This window comes from Hyalella azteca, unplaced genomic scaffold (assembly GCF_000764305.2).
Source record: "Hyalella azteca isolate HAZT.00-mixed unplaced genomic scaffold, Hazt_2.0.2 contig1623, whole genome shotgun sequence".
Classification (NCBI taxonomy): domain Eukaryota; kingdom Metazoa; phylum Arthropoda; class Malacostraca; order Amphipoda; family Hyalellidae; genus Hyalella; species Hyalella azteca.
The window spans coordinates 35,063-55,241 of NW_025931927.1; the positions used below are offsets into that span (position 1 = coordinate 35,063).

Here is a 20,179-nt window from a genome sequence, read left to right on the forward strand (position 1 = left end):
TTAACATCTCGAAAAAAATAAAAAAGTCGCAGACATGATGAACAATAATATTCAAAGTTTCTTTTAATTTCCTCTCATTAAAACTCTTTTAATACAAAGTTTACATATTTTTTGTTACTGGTCGACGCTTATAAATAAATAGCTGGATAAGTATGGAAAAATCCATATCGCCATCTCATTTGCGAGTGGAGTAAAGTCTATCCTAATTAGTGAAGAAACGCATAGGGAAGAGCCAAGCCTGTTCGAAGCCTCTCGGTTCTCAACCAGGGCCTTAAGAGTCAAGTCAGGTGGAGCGGTCGCTGAACGCCGCATCGAGCCCAAACGGCCTCACGCGGTTAAAATTTATCGGCCTGCAGGCTCTGCCTTCTAACGTCTGGCTGCACATTCCCCTCCTCCACTCCCCCTCCTCTACATTTTTAATCAGCGAGCTTCATACTACTAAATTTTCTACGAAATTGTACTCTATTATCAAATTGGTTGTTTTCTTACTAATAACCTTCATTGACAATACGTGTTCATAATTTACGGCAATGCTGTGTTGTGATAAAACATCCAAGTTAATTTAGGATGTTTCATAAAAGCACGGGGGCGGGGAAAGCGATTTATTGGTGAACGAATTAATTGGTAAAGTAATTGTGCTGGATATTATACCTATGTGTGTGACATAATATTTTCGGCATGCAGGTCTTTCATTGGTATGTGTGTAACTTTCATAGCCTCAAAGTTACGTAGATAATTTTCGGGTTGTGTTCTCACCTACCTTCTCTCAACCATGTGGCAGACCCTTGGTTAAAGTCATGGTTGAACTACCGTAATTTATAAGTTCAACCATGGTTAAAATAACATTAGGTCAACCATGGGCGGACCGGTCCAAGTAAAGCTTCCTGCTTCTAGTCCTTTGGTTCAATCCGAATTTTAGTTCGTACCTTAACTGGCGTCTGACGTCAGTCACCTGTTGGAGTGTTGGTTTCCTGATAGTTTTGTGACTATTGTCCTGTCACCTTCAACAAAGATGGTCGATGCCTCGATGGCCGGCGTTCATCGCGTAAACATCTCTGGTGTCGATTGTAAGCAAAGATCTGGTTACGTGATCGGTAAGAAGAGGTCATCAAATTCGTAAGTAACGATCTCGAAACTTGTTGCTTAAGCTTTAGGTGGTTATTTCATTCTTTTTAGAATATGGGACGGGGTGGGACTTGGGAGTAAACGTAGGAAAAAAACGAGAACAACTAGGCTTTAACCTGGGACGTCTGACCCCGAGGCGGAGATTGAATCTCCCGTTTCGGAGTCGGTACCGATGACAAGGCTGCTTGAAGCCTTGAAGGTAGTGCAAATAAACTTCGGGACTCTCAAAAATCAAAACATCAACAAACCTGATGACTTTCCAAGCCTAGTAAGATGTGAGAAGCAAGCTTCTAGACAGATTGCTGTAGACAAATTGGCAAATAAGGAACAGTAAAATTACAAAGAAAGGCTGGAAATGCAACATGATGGATTTGGGGCAAACTTTGAAGGGTTTTTGTCTTATTCTGATTAACTGGGACTGGGAGACCTGTCCAGGGCGCAGAAGGTGGAAGCAGCGTCGCCAATATACCTAACTAATTTTACCCTAAAAACAGTCCGATTGTACAGCAAGTGTCAACTGAACATGTAATAAAGCAGTCTGACCGCTCTAATGTGACCGAAACTACGCAATCAAAAAAACGTTTACATTTTTTGCGGGAACTCATCGCAACTGATTTCCGGACAAGCTTCGCTGCATCATAATCCATCCAACGTACCGGAAACCTTACTTTTTTTCTAAATAGTTGGCCGAAGACTGAGAAATATATTAAATGCAAGAATTTCAATCCAAATGTGTCGGCAAGATCTTCTGAAGGCGAAAATTTGGCTACTGAAGCGTCGCCAAAGATCTTGCAATATTCATACACTCTATGCACAGTGGAGACCTGTGACCTGTCTGATTCTGATATGGTTCTTACCTGGGGGCAGAAGCCAACCTCTCATGCTCTCTCTGTCTCTGCTGAAATATCTGACTCTGATACCTACCTACTGTTCTTAGTCTTACCTGTGGACAGAAGCAAACTTCTGCTCTCTTTGCTGAAGTACCTGAGCAAATCACAGTATCACACCTACCAAGTACCAACCCAGGCAACCCCTTAGTTGTGATTATTGAACCTATACCTGATGAATGTCCTATTACCAAATTTTTAGCAAATGATTTAGCTCTTAGCAAAGCCCTAGCCTGCTACATCATATTTCCCTAGCCACATCATATTTTGGAAAAATAGGGGTCAAGGGAGTTTAGAAAAATGTTGGAAAAAATCTTTTGATAGTAACAATGGACAACCAAGATTCTGAATGTCTCACTATAATCTCCTCTCTACTAATCAAATTGGATCTTGGAAAGTCAAATGCCAACTCCCACTTAATCACACTGTGTCAGCAGTCAGCTGGAGTAATAGGACCTTTTGGCAATGAGACATTGGAGGAAGAGCTCACCTAGGTGGCAGGAGTTACATCTGGCCAGATACAATGGTGCCTCAGCACTCAGCAGTTAGAATTTACAAAGGCAAGGATAAAGTAAAGACAGCTATGTTCGAGGTACTTTTTGCATCAGATCATCTACCCTCCTACCTCTATCTTGGTTACCAACGCTTCAAGGTGAAAGCATTTGTGAGGAAGCCTTGGGCTTGGCAGTGTTATAAATGTCAGGGATTCAATCATAATGCCAGCAACTGCAGAGGGCAGAGGCCCCTCCTGTGATGTGTAGGTTGTGGGGGACCTCATAATGTAAAAGACTGCTCTACTTCCAGTAGTCAGACCCCAAAATGCTGCAACTGTGGTGGCACACATACTGCTAACTACGGGGGTTGCCCTCGAATGAAATTCGAAGTGTTAGTTGAGAAGATTCGTTCTACAAAAAAGATGTCATATAGAGATGCCCTTAAACATGTAGAAGAGACTTCAACTATCACCACAACCAGCAGCACAGCTAGAAGCACATCACTAAGTTCACCACTCAACCCTTCAGCAACTATCTCAGTACCTCAGGTCAATTGCATGATGAGTTTGAAAACACAAGCCAGATCATAAAAAATCTCAGTATCCACGCAAACTGATGAAAACCTCCCACAGAATCACTCTCAAGAAAATTCAGTCTCTAAACTCATTGAACTCCTTTCAAAATTGATGAGCCTATGCCAAAACTCTAATAACCCAAATATCTCTGATCAAATTACCCAGATATAGTAGTTGATGAAACTTTTACAGTACCAGCCGGGCAGCCCAGACAATGCAAAATCAACAATGTGGAACTAAACCTAAAACAGTCAACATATCTGCCAATCTCCCTCACAACAACTTGCTTCCTAATTTCAAAAACCAAACTTCAGCAGCAATAGAAGTTCACATGCAAGCTCCTGTTATTGATCCTGAGATACCATCAACCGGGGCTACTCGGGACGGTTTTGAGCATTTTTTGTTAATAACTTCTTACCATAAAACATTTCATAAACAAAATTGCGTTCAGTTAATTCTTGCACTACAGCAAATTTATTTGAGAAACTTTGAGAAACAAACTTGGGAACTTTCCCCTTCAGATGCACCTCCTCTCGCCCCTCTACCCGACCAACTAACCGCACGGGAATTTTTTCAAATAAGTAAGTTTCTGTGGCGCACCCTGTAGAATAGCACTTGTTTTATAATCATTATTATGTGATTTTGAAATATATTGACCCACGTAATGCCCTCAGCAAAATATTCCCTGATTGATGATACTGGAACATACACCCACGTTTTTAAATTATTGATTAGCTACTGTTGCAATGCTGGCAGTGCTCTGTGCTGTCAATCCTCTTCATTTGTCCACAGTTACTGTGGCTGTGTCTGCAACATACTCCCGTACAGTTGTGGAGCTACATGGACAAGTCTTCGAAGCTCCAATAATCACCAATCACCACCACCACCACCACCTTCAACAAATGCAACAGAACAGGACAGGTCAACGGGTTGATCCTGCTTTGGCGCTGGGAGTGGGTCCTATTTACGAATTGCAATGATTATATTTAGTTTCAGTGATTGTGTTTTTTAAATCACTGTATGTCTTGGATGTACACACATTTATTACTTAGAAGTTACTGTACAATGACTGTGAGTGACTCGGTGACTGAGTGAGTCACAGAGTCAGTGCTCAGTGACCTTGACAGCTTGTCTTGTCTCTTATGGTTGTGGGCTTATGGCTTAACCAGGCTTATGCCTTTACTAGTTCAGCCTAGTTGTGAATTGTGATTAAACTATTTCTAAAAAACAAGGAAAGTATGCTGCTTTTTTTTCTGAGTTTGTTACTTTGATTCTTTTAGAGCGCAGTAAAAATATATTTTTTTCATTTTGTAAGCTAAAACTGGATTTTAGAAGCCATACTATATGTCACACTACTGACACCAGGCTGTAAAGTAGGGATTTTCAGCTCAAGATATAGGCGTCTTTGCAGGATCTTCATCAGCTCTGAGGCCTGACCCACCTCGAGACTTGACTTTACATTGGCATCCAATCAGGGGTGGAATACATCTACTTTTAATGGACATTTTGCGGCCCGAGATCTCCCATTTTAAAGTAAATTTTAAATCTCGTGGCTCCAAAGTCAGGTAAATATATTGAATTAGAAATGTCGCGGCTCCAAAATGGGTCATGCCAAAGAGATAGGTTTGCCATGACAATAAGTGCGAATGTTCAGGAGAGTGCGACAAAGTCCCTCCCGCCCGTATTGCAATAGGCACTCAATGTAGCAAGGATACGAAACTAAATGTTACTGCAGCTTGATTCCAGTCAAGGATGGTGGGAACGACTGCATGCACACGTCCTCGTACAACGCCAGACGGGTAACTGAGCTGCAGCTGAAGCAGACACTATTTAAAGTGCTTGGCAGCTAATTTCCTCCCATTCTATTTGTTAGAGAACTCCCACACCCTGCTCCCTTTCATGACCTGTCGTGAATGCATAAATCAACGTACAGAGATGGTTTTGGTACCGTTGGATAGATCAGAATGTCAGCTTTAAGATGAGACTAGAAACCAGAAAAGCCAAAATCCAAAATTTTAGGGCAGACACTCCTCTTAAGGAAAACCATCACAAATACCTAGTACATGGTAAAAAATGGCTTAGACAAAATGAATGGACACATATAAATGATATAATACAAGCTCAAAACAAAAAAATGCAGTTACAATTGCAGGAATGGACAATATTTACTTCTCATTCTAAGCCACAACTAGGGCTCTCCTGCTTATTTTGGGGCCTCAAGATTCCTGCTGATGAATTATATCTCCTATGTTTATGATTGTCAACAAAAGTACACAATTGAGTTGTGTGGTTCCAAAGTATGGAGCATATGATGCATAGGAGACACAAGATTTCTGTATTAAAGAGAGAATTTCCAATCTTGGGTTAGAGTTGGTCCAGAAAGTGAAATTTGGCCTATCTCAGGGTGTTTTATTCAACTATAACCCCACTATTTGAGGAAAATGGATGAAATTTATGAAGCATTGCCCAAAAAATAATGGTCTAAACTAAGAAAATTATGTGAGAAATTTGTCTTCAACACATTTATCTTACAATGCCTCTTCACATTAATTTTTGGCTAGAAATCTTGAAGATTGAGATATTAGATCTGGCAATAAATCCTCAATATTACAAGCGACATTTTGGACTTAAAATGTAATTTTGGTGAAATGATGCAATTGCAATACCTGCATGGTTGTATTTAGGTATGCTGCAGCTTGGGAAAATAATTCATGGCTCAAACAGTGATACATTTAAGGCTTTAAAAATCAAATTGCAGCTTAGACAGTGGTTCTGTTTCACATTAGTGTGAATCATAATCTAATTGTAAACTAATTGTTTGATCTAGCTGCAAACTTATTAAAATGTTACTTTGGAATTCTATTTATTTCAGATCAACCGTGCTTTTTATTCCTTTGAAGTTTTAGACTGAAAATTCCTTTTTAATTTTTACATGAATTTTCTGACCAATATGTGCAAGTCTGGTTCATGCTAATATCATAAATTAGCTACCATGCATTATTCTATTGGGATACATGCAGCCCTTGTGCTTTGCCTCATTGCATCACTGGCATCAACTGGAAAGGCAAGATCAGCTCCAGCCAAACAAGATCTCATAGACACCAGCAAGTACCTCAACACTGACGATGTGTACCGCCTTGCCAAATCTCTCAAGTCTTCTTATCCAAAGCTAGTTGACTTCTATAGTGCTGGAAAATCTGTAAAAATCAGAGAACTTTTGGTGATCAAAATCAGCAATAATGTCACAAACAGAGATCTTGGTGAGCCAATGTTCAAGTATGTGGCCAACATGCATGGGGATGAAACAATTGGACGTCAGCTGGTCATCTATCTTGCTCAGTACCTGCTCAATAACTATGGAAAAGATGATAGGGTCACAAAGCTGGTGGACACAACAGAGATCCATTTGATGCCTTCCATGAACCCTGACGGCTTTGAGCTGGCAAAGGTAAGAATTCTGGGAATGAATAGCAAGGAAGGAGCCCTGTACTCTAGAAGTTATAGCATCTATACAATATTGAGTTTTTATTGGTCTTAATTTGTCTTAGATTTTCTTCATCTATTGATCCCAGGACAAAATATTTGCTCTTGTTCAATCTATGCTTTATCCAGTGCTTAGTTATGGCTAATAAATATTATTGTCTTATGATCATCCTGGAGCAGTGTTCAAAAAAATTTTGAGCCTGAATTAAATGATTTAAATCTAAGTAAAACTTTATTGCCATTTTTTTTTTGTCATAAATATTCCAGGAAGGACGATGCAACAACCCACCTGGATTTGGCAGAGAAAACTCCAATAATGTGGACCTGAATAGGGACTTCCCTTCACAATGGCTGGACTTGGCAACTACGGACTCTGGGGCTATGCTGGAGGGCCGGCAGCCCGAGACAGCCGCTGTTATGACCTGGATTATGGCAAATCCTTTTGTGCTCTCTGGCAACCTCCATGGTGGCTCTGTGGTTGCCAGCTACCCTTTTGATGATTCAAAGTAAATGATGATTTCCTTCATTAACTCCCAGATAATTGTTGTTTGATACTGTAGAAGTGAACAATTTGGATTTTGCAATAATTTGAGCTTATAATTGAGCTGCAGGTAGAAACAATACCATGTATACATACTCCTTCACTTAATTTTTTACATGAATTTGATAACAAATTTTGATGGTAAGGTTGACCTTTAAAGTGCAGAGGCAGTGTTCTTGGTGAAATTCTAAACCGTATATTTATTTTACATTTAAATTTTGCTCAGAATGGTTTAATTTTATTGTAATGATGCATGCATAACCTCTTGCACATATTAATGTTATTATATTTAATACTATTGCTTTTGTATTCATATAAATCTGTTTTTATTATAAGGTGATGTGTCTTTGAATTTAGTATTTAGCTTTAAAGTTAATCCATCAAATACTAATTGGATGACATCCATTATAAAAGATGTATATAATTAGTCTGCTTGAATTACACATTAAGCTATAATTTAAAAGCAAAGAAAATGCAAATTAAATTCACATTATCTTCAGTGAAAATATGGAGACCAGCTCCATCATGAGTCCCAAAAATGTATAAAATAAGTTATACCAGATTAAACTGGAAGGTTGACCTGTTAGTTACTCTAGTTACACATGCACATTTATGCTACGTGTATGAATACAATTCTACACTATTTTACCCATGCAGGTCTCACCAGCCAACAGGCTATTACAGTGCAGCTCCTGACGATGAAGTGTTCAAGCACCTGGCCAGGACCTATGCCAATAACCATGCCTTCATGGCCTCAAAGACTGACTGCAATGGTGATAATTTTCCTGGTGGCATAACCAATGGTGCTCACTGGTATGATGTGCCTGGTAAGTGATGCACATAACCAATGGTGCTCACTGGTATGATGTGCCTGGTAAGTGAAACACATCTTTTTCCCTTCTGGAGAGTTCAAATATTAAAAAATAATATTATTGAATTAATCTATATGACATTAAATTGCCAGATTAATTTATAGTCAATAGAAAATTCTAGATGCTCATTGTTTCCGATCACAAGCCAAAATTTTTGTTTTTCAGTTTGCTATAGAAAGAATATATTTTTATGCTTGATTGTTGTTCGTGATGCAGGATGATAGTGATGAATATTCCAATAGATATTTGTTAGTAAAACAACAACTTACAGGAGGCATGGAGGACTTCAACTACATGTTCGGGTCGTGCTTTGAAGTGACCTTTGAGTTATCCTGCTGCAAGTACCCTACTGCAGACCACCTACAGGAGGAGTGGGACAACAACAGGGAAGCTCTCCTCGCATACATGGAGCAGGTGCACATCGGTGTTAAAGGTTAGTTGATATTTGTTGGCACATATAAGCATTGAAGTTAAGTTCTCAATCACAATGATTGGCTCTTATTAGCCTTGAGGTGAGGTGCTCAGTGATTGGCTCTTATTAGCCTTGAGGTGATGTTCTCAGTGATTGGCTCTTATTAGCCTTGAGGTGAGGTGCTCAGTGATTGGCTCTTAGTAGCCATGAGGTGATGTTCTCAGTGATTGGCTCATATTTAAGTGAAGAGTTAAAATCTGCGTCAAAAGTGTAGCTTTGAGAAACTAGTGCTATGTGTTATTAAAAGTAATATGGATTTAGTTTGATTATCCATCAGTTATGGTCATCAGTCAATATCTGTGTTGTCATCTAATGCTACTTGCTGTTGGAGTAGTATAATTCACTTCCTGTTAATGTATTCAATTTACATCAAAATTTCATACAGCTAGCATGTTTATCAACTACTTAAATACTTGAAAGCAAATTGCAATAAATGGTTTAGTCTTTGTATCAATCCTTTATTGCTTGTCTAGTAAATGAGAAATTGAATTGACAATCTTCATTTTTCATTATTTGTATTGCATAATACATGTAAACTCGTTCATCCAGATTAGTCAACATCACAGACATATGACTGAACTAAAAACTTATTTTAGAATAATTACGGTTTTACTGAGATTGACCTCAGATATTATGGAGGGAACTTGTGTCACAAAAAAATTGTGTTTGGTGGACACAAATAAAGGACTTAGAGAAAAAATAGTGTTATTTGATTTATTTAATCATTTGATACAAAGGTAATGGATGTCACCATGAAATTTTTATTATCCAGGGATAGTTCGTGACAGCAAAGATAAGGTGGGCCTGGAAGGCGTACGTGTCGGTGTGCGCTCTGTTAACCACACCGTCCTGACCAGCAAGAGGGGGGAGTACTGGCGCCTGTTGCTGCCCGGCAACTACACCCTCTACGCTGAACTTAATGGGTGCGTACAGTGGTATCATTTTTCTGATCATTTTTCTGTAGCATTTCACAAGGTATGTTAATGATATTATAACTGGTGTTTTGTTTTTTGTGGCTTTCTCCCAATCACTACCTATTGACTTACAAATTCATCCAGTTGAATTTTTGTTGATAAGCTTTTCGAATTGGTAGCTGGATAAATGTAAACATTGAGTAAGGAGTACAAGTTTGTATGTTTTTTATTAATGTTCAGAAACAACTCCAACCTGATGATTTTGAATTACCTCATTTTATAATAACCATTTTCTGAATGTTATACTCATGTTATAGAAGTTTCAAAAATTCCTTCAACAGCTATTAAATCTTTAATGTTGAAAATATTTCGATTCAGATATTGATCTCACATTCCTTTTAATATATTGCTTTATTTAGCAAAGCTTGACGAGAATCTCTCAACAAAGTCCACATGAACTTTGCAACCTCACAGGTACAAGCCACACGAAGAGCTCATTGAGATCAAGGAAGGCCAGCCCAGTGTCATCAATATTCTGCTGGAGAGAGATGCTGCTGGTGGGTATATAAATAGGGTAATATTAGGGTATACAAATAGGGTACGGTGAGTATATAAATATGGTATGGTGGGTATACAAATAGTGTACTATTAGTGTAGTATATAATAGGGTACCATTAGGCTAGTATATAAATAGGGTAGGTACCTACTATTAGGGTATACAATAGAGTACTATTAGGGTAGTATATAAATAGGGTACTATTAGGGTATACAATAGGGTACTATTAGGGTATACAAATAGGTACTATTAGGGTACTATACAAATAGGGTACTATTAGGGTATATAAATAGGGTACTATTAGGGTATATAAATAGGGTACTATTCAGGGTGTGAAACTGCACACACTATCTTCAGGTCTGCGACTACATGCTGGTTAACATAGGATTTACAAGTAAAGAAAACTTCATGTAAATTTAACTTCAGCAGAAGCGTTCGCATTCTGTAGACTATCTTCATCATCAGTTCAGCAGAATTAGGTTGAACTGATGGTAGAAATGGTCTCTTGACGTTTTTAGCGGAAGTATTGTGAATTAAATTGCGGTTTTCTTCATTTTTTTATTGCTTGACAACTTGCTACCACCTAAAAAACGATAAAAGCACCTGCAGTTAACCAGTGGTTGCAACGCAGTATGTGTCTAATGACCTGAATGCTAATGTGGAATAGAGAGGTGGCAAATTCAGGGTGGGAGTTAGGTGTTTAGGTGGGAGATAACAGGCATTTTTTTAAATGCCTGTTTATTCTATATCCGCTGTTTAAAGTAGCCTCAATAATGGGTTTATCATTCTAAAACTTTATTTCGCTCTAGCCTAAATATTTTAGATTGGATTGCCTGGCATAATCATAATTTTGAAACTGCAGAAATTAGTAATTGGTATAGATTTTCAAAAAATTTAATGCCAATTACAGTTTTACAAGTATTTTATCCTAGCACACTCATTGCTGCAGCCTAACTTCACACATTTTTAATTTCTATTTATTTTATATGTATTTTTCATTTTAGGTTATTTTATATTGTGTTTGTACCCTCAAACTCGCTGTGTACACATTACATTGATAAAATGTTCTTTAAATTCAATGCTGGCAACGTCAGGTCGAGAGCTCGAAGGCTCTGCTGCTGTTGAGGTGCGGGGCGTCCCCCACCAACTTCCCCACGGGGACACATGGTCCCCCAGCCTCCCCGAGCACGAGGGCTTCACCACCCCACCTGACTTCCGGTAAGAATATCATTAGTGTGATATTCATAAATAACTTCACAATATCATTATTGTGTTTGGAGCGCCGTAAAGATCGAGACATACTATTGTTGAGTCAATAGAAACAAAAAGAAGAAATACTGAAATATATTTTGTTTTGAATCATCTCACGTGGATAAATGTCTAGATTCTGCCGTGAGTTGACACTAAAATATGTATACAATTATTAAGATTTTTATTCATACGTTTGTTGATGTTCTTAGCTGTGCCATTCTTCAATAATTCTGTCCAGAGTCTGGAACGATGAATGATGTTAGATGACAAACCTAAAGTTTCAATCATTCCTTCAACATGTATTAAATTATTATAATTGCTATTATTTTATTATTATTTATTGTAATTATTATTATTATTATTTATTATTATTATTATCATCTTTGGTATTATTTGTTGCAGGTACCACCGCTACCCGGAGCTAGAGGCCACCCTCAAGGCCCTGGTGCAGCGCTACCCTCACCTGACGAAGCTCTACAGCGTCGGCCAGAGCGTCCAGGGCAGAGAGCTTTACGTCCTCGAGATCTCTGACAACCCTGGGCAACATGAGCCTGGTCTGTTGTAATGCTGAGTAACATCTCTGACAACCCTGGGCAGCATGAGNACCATATCCTCTATATCCATTATATACAATATGTCCACCATATCCTCTATATCCATTATATACAATATGTCCACCATATCCTCTATATCCATTATATACAATATGTCCACCATATCCTCTATATCCATTATATACAATATGTCCACCATATCCTCTATATCCATTATATACAATATGTCCACCATATCCTCTATATCCATTATATACAATATGTCCACCATATCCTCTATATCCATTATATACAATATGTCCACCATATCCTCTATATCCATTATATACAATATATCCACCAAAGCCAAAGCCTGTGTATGCTGAATACCCTTAACTTTTCTTTCTCGTGGTAAGAACCTAGCACACCTAATACTACTTCAGATATTAACTCATTTTAGTATTTACTGTATTACTTTTTTTTCTGTATATTATCTTTATTAACTGAACTGAATTCAAATTGTACCAGCATGTATTCATGAGTAAATATGGTACAGGCGAGCCGGACTTAGAATTCTCTATTGTGTAATAGTATTCACTGTCCTGTCCTGCCAAGTGTACCAGCATGTATTCATGAATAAATATTGTTCAGGTGAGCCTGAGTTCAAGTACATCGGCAACATGCACGGCAACGAAGCTGTGGGGCGAGAGCTGCTGCTGCTGCTGGGGCAGTACCTGCTGGAGGGCTACGGCGTCAGCGAGCGTCTCACCGCCCTCATCAACACCACCAGGCTGCACATCATGCCCTCCATGAACCCTGATGGCTTCGAGGTGTCTCAGGAAGGTTAATAAAACAAAATTATTTGTTGTTAGTTTGGTGTCGCCACATACCAGGCAGCTGACGTCGAAAAAACGGGGATTTAGCGCTGTTTTATCAAAATGAGAGCGTAATCAATGCTATTATTATTTAGCTGAACCAGGGTTGGCGATTTTTTTTTTTTTGATTTTTTAAAATAAATCAAAAAAAATAAAAAAATCAATGATTTTTTTTATTTTTTCACGATTTTTTTGATTTATTTGATTTTTTTTATTTTTTCAACTTTTTTGTCGTTTTGATGTGTTATTTTTTATGTTGCAATTAGCCTACTAACAATAACAGTATATGGATCATAATGGATGGCTAAAAAGGGCACTTATTGCCTTCAATAATGGCCAACAGGCCAAGGTGGTGTTTACCACTTAGGGATTTTTGGGTAAACAATTATTGGCACTATGTCTATTCATTAGCTTTGTAAAGTTTGTATGGAGCAAGGTAATGAGCTAAATATTGACCATTTAACTGGCTTCAATATACAAAAACACTTCAGGAATGCAGATCTGCTAAAAATTTAAGAGTCACATAACAGATAGTTAGCTGATAGCACAGTGCACAGCACTATCAATAGATCCACTAGTTTTATGTCCTAAAAATCTACCAGACTCTACCCTCTATACACACCGACTAGTAGTGACTGTAGATCTGTCTCTTATACACATCTAGATGTGTATAAGAGACAGCTTGATGCCTCTGTACCAAAAACATTCAATTTATTGGAACCTAATACACACTAAAGGCAACAAGTTTATATACCAATTTGTCATTTATAGTACATTTATACTAAACCATGAATAACAATACCTAAACCATGAATAACAATTAAAGACTGCCACTCAATTAATTTAAATATATGAAAAAATAAAAAAAATCGAAAAAATAAAAAAAATCATGCTTTTTTTTATAAAAAAATCAAGTGATTTAATCACATGATTTAATCATTTTGATTTAATCATTGCCAACCCTGAGCTGAACTTTTGGTAATATGCGAATAATATCTCGAACAAGTTTATTTTTGCATATACCTACCGTAATCTTCATGGGACTGGGCATCAGGTTATATATTTTTGGGGTATTATTGGTTTAAAACTTGACAATGGAATGAGCATTCTTACCTTGGCGTTTCAATAGTTTCGTCTTTTAAGGTGAGATTTTGACTTATTTATTTCTCATGCCGCGCTTCGCAAGCTGAAAAACAGCCTTTTCGGTGTGTTTGAAATATTACACTTCAGTCAAGCATTCCCAGATCCCTGTTGTTGTTGGCTTAAGATGATTGCTCTTGTTAACGTTGAAGAATGATGTCTTTGTCAAACTGTCAAGAGATCTTTGCTCTTCTTAACATTGATAAATTACATGTCTTTGTCAAACTGTTGAGAGATCTTTGCTCTTATTAACACTGCCTTTTTCTCACTGCAGGCGACTATGGAGGCGTTCAGGGAAGAGCAAACGCTAACGGATTTGACCTCAACAGAAATTTTCCCGACCAGTACGAGCGCACGAGGGTGAGTGCTGGGCCTCTCGTAGGGAATTAAATGGGGTCTTACGTATCAATACGAGCGCACGAGGGTGAGTGCTGGGCCTCTCGTAGGGAATTGAATGGGGTCTTACGTATCAATACGAGCGCACGAGGGTGAGTGCTGGGCCTCTCGTAGGGAATTGAATGGGGAGCTTGGTGATTGGACTGTTCAACAACGCTCTTTCTTGTAAAGCGCTCGTTTATTTCAACTGTTCTACTGCGTCCAGGAGAGTAACTCTCGTCTGCTACAACTATTCAACATAATTTCTCTCCCCTGTTGAACAGTTCAACATCATTTCTCTCACCTGTTGGAACAGTTCAACATCATTTCTCTCATCAGTTGGAACAGTTAAACATCATTTTTCGCAGCAGTTGGAACAGTATAACATCATTTCTCTCCCCTGTTGAGCAGTTCAACATCATTTCTCTCCCCTGTTGAACAGTTCAACAGCGTGCAGCAGCCAGAGACGCTCGCAGTGATGCAGTGGTCTAAGCAGCACAAGTTCGTGGGGTCTGCTAACCTACACGGCGGGACGCTGGTCGCTAACTTTCCCTGGGACAACAACGAGCTGGGCAGGAGTGGTCTGTACAGCCCCGCCCCTGACGACCAGACCTTCAGGCGCCTTGCCAAGGTCTACTCCTATGTGAGTGTCTTAATTTAGGGTCTACTCGTATGTGAGTCTCTTTATTTTAGGGGCTACGGTACTCGTACGTGAGTCTCTTATTTTAGGGGGCTACTCGTACGTGAGTCTCTTTATTTTAGGGGGCTACTCGTACGTGAGTCTCTTTATTTTAGGGGGCTACTCGTACGTGAGTCTCTTTATTTTAGGGGCTACTCGTACGTGAGTCTCTTATTTTAGGGGGCTACTCGTACGTAATTTTCGTATCTTAGGCTGACATTATTTATATCTCTCTTAGGCCTGTCCCGATGTACAGTTGACAAGCATTAAAGCAACTTCTTATTAATTAACTTAAAAACATTGGTACCTAAATTAACATACGTATCTTTGAATTGTAACGTTACTCTCTTTATTGTTATTTAATATCATTGTTTATGATTTATTTAATATAGTTGTTTATGATTATCTAATATCGCTGTTTAAGATTATTTAATGTCGTTATTTATGATTTATTCAATATTATTGGCAATATTGTGTGTGGTTGTAGGCGCACCCCACGATGCACCTCGGCAAGCCGTGCTCCGCCAGCGACGAGGTCTTCCCTGAGGGCATCACCAACGGCGCCCGCTGGTACTCCGTGTCGGGGGGCATGCAGGACTGGATGTACATCCATACGGGTGAGTGCCGTGTGCTGCTGGTACTCCGTGTCGTGGGGCATGCAGGACTGGATGTACATTCATACGGGTGAGTGCCGTGTGCAGCTGGTACTCCGTGTCGGGGGGCATGCAGGACTGGATGTACATTCATACCTGTCTCTTATACACATCTAGATGTGTATAAGAGACAGGGTGAGTGCCGTGTGCAGCCATACGGATGAGTGCCGTGTGCAGCCACACGGGTGAGTGCCGTGTGCAGCCGCACGGGTGAGTGCCGTGTGCAGCCACACGGGTGAGTGCCGTGTGCAGCCATACGGACGAGTGATGAAAGGTCACTACAGGGTGCATTATGAAAGTAATGAGCACTTTCTCGCAAATAACATTTATTGATCGTAATTTTACAAATATTTAATATTCTTCACAATACATTCCTCCTGCATCAATACACTTGCGGAGACTTATTTGCCACGCTTGAAAGGCATCCTGAAACTCCTCGACGGGAATGCCTCTCAGGAACGTTGTAACATGGTGTACGTTGGATGTGGAAAATGCCGAGTTTACAGTTTGTCCTCGCGGTACAATCTCACAAGGGACTATTCCTCGGATGTCAAAGAAGACAATGATCATCGTTTTGATCGCAAAACTTCGTGCACACGATCCATGTTCTCTTCAGTTTGGGTTGTTGTTGGGCGTCCTGAACGGGGTTCGTCGGCGACCTTCTCCCGGCCCTCCTTGAACGCCTTGTGCCAATTCCCAGATTGTGATCTTGAAATGCAATCGTCCTTGATCATTGCATTTATGCATTGGATTTATGATCCTTGAGGATTTGTGATCCTTGAAGGCTTCTTGCAGCATCTGGAATGTTTCGGTTGTATTTCTTCCAAGCCTCACGCAAAACTTTATGGCGTATCGTTGTTCCAGCGAACGCTCCATCGCGCTATGTTACGAAAGTCGAAAACACACTTCACGCTGAGGCTCGTTTCTCCGCTCATACTGTTCGAACTCAACTGGCGACCGCATGCACTGAAAGGGCATATCCCCCACCACATTCCCCAGCCTGTTTGACCGCGCTGCCATCTATCGTCGCGTCACAATAACATCATGCTCACTACTTTCATAATGGACTTTGTATGTGGCACATAAAAAGTACAAATTTATCTTCATGTTACAAATGATCACTATTTAATCACTAGTTATTATATAAAGGTTATTTACTGGACAGATTGCATGGAGCTGACGCTGGAGGTATCGTGCTACAAGTTCCCCCCCGCCACGGACCTCCCCCGCTACTGGGGGGCCAACAAGCTCTCCCTCGTCAGCCTTATCGAGCAGGTGGGGGCGTGGGGGGTCTTGCCATTTGTAGGTAGATATGAAGAAAACCTAGGCTTTTGGGTTATTGAAACTATAGGAATATATTATAGTTCTATTTATTAGGAATATATATATTGGAACTATAAGCCATGACCTGAGATTGTCACTACACGAATCATCTCATAACTAATCGTTAACAAAAGTCCATGATGAAATGTTCTTTGCTGTAAAATGTACGTCTCTTCTAGCATGTTTTGAGAGGCAGGAAACTTTAATCTAAAGTTTATATATTATTAACTTCGAGATAACATTAGAAGTGTCACCCAATTGATAACTCAGCTTCATCGGCTGCGCTCGATAACATCAGGAACTGCCATGCACACACAGCAAGCTAAATGCACAACCGGAACAAACCTCGTTACTACACTTGCAACGACTGCTTCTTATACTGAAGAAATGATAGCGGCAGCTATAGAAGCAAGCGATAACAAGCCCATATATTATACTATATAATATGTTTGAATATAATATACAGTGGGGGGAAATAAATATTCGTACACTTGAAAAATCGTATTTTAATGTATGTAAGTACACAAACTTAACAGGAAAATCGTCGTTAACGAAATAAAAATGTCCATCGGTAACCTGATTTTCGATTTGCCAGTTCAAACTAAAAATATTGTTCGATATATTGAAAAAACTAATAAGAAAATTGCGAATAAAACAAATTCTCTGGTCTTCAATGAAACCTGCTTGAAAGAAGAAATTCTGCCAACCTATACTAATTTTTACATACATTAAAATACGATTTTTCAAGTGTACGAATATTTATTTCCCCCCACTGTAAATATATAGTTTTATATAATATATAAATATAAATAATATAAAGGGATATATCGTGCATCGTATTACCTGTGCTGAAGCATCCTGTTCGCAGCTAACTCGAATGCTGCAGCTTCAAACGGCAAGAAACCCAATGGCCTGCTGTCAACAAATGCTTTACGACAACCAACAAACGAAGAATACATGGGCAAAACCTAGAGAAATAAACACATCTGATAAATGCCAGATAAATTATGTATGAACGAAATCTTAAATGGCACAAATACTCCACTCAAACCTCGGCGGAAAGGACCTACTAGCAACCTAGCATGGAAAAGGATACCAAGCAGGATCGCTCCACCAGCCGGACTATGGAGTGTCTAAATTACGAACAGCAAATCATCAAACAGAGAGAAAATATCAAGCACTGCTTTGGTCTGCTTGAAACCTCTGCTTGCTGTCTTACAAAACGAGAAGTTACTTAATTATTATAACCTTTGCAAAGGACCAGTATAGGATAATTTCGCAGTGCGAAACACGGTGAACGGCTGAACGCGTTCATCATACATACATTAATGCCTGCAGGTGCACACGGGCATACACGTTCATCATGCATACATTAATGCCTGCAGGTGCACACGGTGAACGCGTTCATCATACATGTATAAACACGTGCAGGTGCACACGGGCGTACACGGGTTCGTGCAGGATCACAACAACAACCCTGTGGGGGGCGCTACCATCTCTGTGGGGGGCATCGACAAGACTGTCACCACCGCCGCCACCGGCGACTACTGGAGGCTCCTCGAGCCTGGGCCCCATACCCTGACCGTCAGGGCACCAGGGTACGCCAGCGCCCTCCTCTCTGCTCCGCTTATACTCCTTAGCCCTTCAAGGGCTTATCCCTAAATTTACCCCTTACTCTTATCCCTAAATTTACCCCTTACTCTTACCCCTTATCCCTTACCGGGCTCCTTATCTACGCGCCTAATCTGCATAGCCTCACTGTGGAGGCAACAGGGTGACGTTGAAGCGCGTTAATTCTCCATAATCAACTCATAATCAACGTAGTTTAGACTTCATTTGCCTGCAAGCTTGCTGCTTACCAGACTACAATTTTGCATCACACCCATGACCTCAATAATGCTTTAAGTGCTGGTGTTAATATTAATTGTATATGCCATCGAACGTTGATCTTGACTTCAGTACACGGCGGTTTACCGAGTCTTCATTTATTTTCACCCGTCTTCCTGATAATTGATATCTGCTTACAGTTTTATCTTTGCAATATTGTTAAAGGAATATATATATATATATATATAATATTTACCACTGTATCACAACTCATTAACTTTTTACCTCCAGCTACGCATCTTCAACAAAGACCGTGACTGTACCGCACGGCTATGCAGTCTCACTAAATTTCTCGCTACCACTTGATGACTCGCCCCAGTGGTCTTCCATTGAAGACTTTGGTCTGAAAGCAAATCTGGCGCAGACTTACCTTAGCAATGCAGACCTTGACTCTGCCATGGCAGAACTTGAGAACTCCAACCCAGACCTCGTAGAGTTCTTAGCTAATGATAATGACTGGAGTGTGAGAGTGAGAGCTCTGCGCATCCGAGATCCCAAGGTGGGTGTTGGTAATGATGAAAAATCTCAACTAATGATGATATGTCGTAACTAATTGTGATATACCTATTGCAACTAATGATGAAACATTGCATGGGAATTTAGCTTCACATCTGTAGTAATTAACTTAATGTTTTGTAATTGGTATGTGTTATTATTGTCCTCTCAAAGCAAGAGATTTGTAGTTTGAGATTTGGTGATATCTTGCTGATATGTGCTAATATCTTGCATGATATTTGCGTTAGTCAGGCTACTGGGCGGGAGTTGATTTATTTACCAGACCATTACTTATTACATATTTATAAGACCATTACTTACTACATATTTATAAGACCATTACTTATTACATATTTATAAGACCATTTTTTATTACATATTTATAAAACCATTACTTATTACATATTTATAAGACCATTTCTTATTACATATTTATAAGACCATTACTTTTATTTCATTGCTTCACTTGTAAATAAATTATAAATATTGTTAATTAATATAATGTAACAGGCTGACTGTGCCCGGCTGGCAATAATTATAAGATAGTCTAATGATGTGATACTTATTTGTGTACTTGAAAGTAATATTATGTAATGTTATAAAATAACTACATTATAAATATTTTTAATCAATATAATGTAACAGGCTGACAGTGGCCGCCTGAGTCGCGTGGTGGTGCTAGGAGGGCTGTACGGCAGTCAGTCAGCAGGACGAGAGCTGACACTGCGGCTGGCACGTCACCTGACGGCGGGCTACAAACTGCAGCACAAACGCGTCGCTGACATCCTGGCTGACGTTGACGTCATCATCGTGCCAGCTGTTGACAGGGACGGCTTTGACAGGCAACATCCTGGTGAGTGCTGGTGACGGGCGATTGAATAAATGATTGGCATGTACCAGAGACGGTTGACAGTCTGTGCTAAATATCGCTGACAGTTGACAGGACGTCAGTGATGGTGCATTATCTCCCCCACCTAACACCCTCCTCCCCCAACTAACGCCCTCCTCCCCCACCTAACACCCCCCTCCCCCAACTAACACCCCCCTCC

General features: G+C 39.6%; 1 protein-coding gene across 1 annotated transcript in view; it reads left to right on the top strand.

Annotated features, from left to right (window-relative positions):
- Positions 1-5,953: 5,953 nt before the first annotated feature.
- LOC108678957 (carboxypeptidase D) overlaps positions 5,954-20,179 on the top strand; it is a 33,218-nt gene continuing 18,992 nt past the window's right edge. The window contains exons 1-17 of the mRNA XM_018167455.2: positions 5,954-6,529; positions 6,832-7,070; positions 7,763-7,932; positions 8,249-8,410; positions 9,222-9,372; positions 9,838-9,920; positions 11,014-11,137; positions 11,573-11,724; positions 12,355-12,546; positions 13,993-14,078; positions 14,536-14,736; positions 15,260-15,389; positions 16,591-16,700; positions 18,180-18,346; positions 18,867-19,134; positions 19,776-19,993; positions 20,074-20,076. Coding sequence (XP_018022944.2) covers positions 6,074-6,529; positions 6,832-7,070; positions 7,763-7,932; positions 8,249-8,410; positions 9,222-9,372; positions 9,838-9,920; positions 11,014-11,137; positions 11,573-11,724; positions 12,355-12,546; positions 13,993-14,078; positions 14,536-14,736; positions 15,260-15,389; positions 16,591-16,700; positions 18,180-18,346; positions 18,867-19,134; positions 19,776-19,993; positions 20,074-20,076 — 2,912 coding nt within the window. The 5' untranslated portion in view covers positions 5,954-6,073. The remainder of the gene's footprint in view (positions 6,530-6,831; positions 7,071-7,762; positions 7,933-8,248; positions 8,411-9,221; positions 9,373-9,837; positions 9,921-11,013; positions 11,138-11,572; positions 11,725-12,354; positions 12,547-13,992; positions 14,079-14,535; positions 14,737-15,259; positions 15,390-16,590; positions 16,701-18,179; positions 18,347-18,866; positions 19,135-19,775; positions 19,994-20,073; positions 20,077-20,179) is intronic.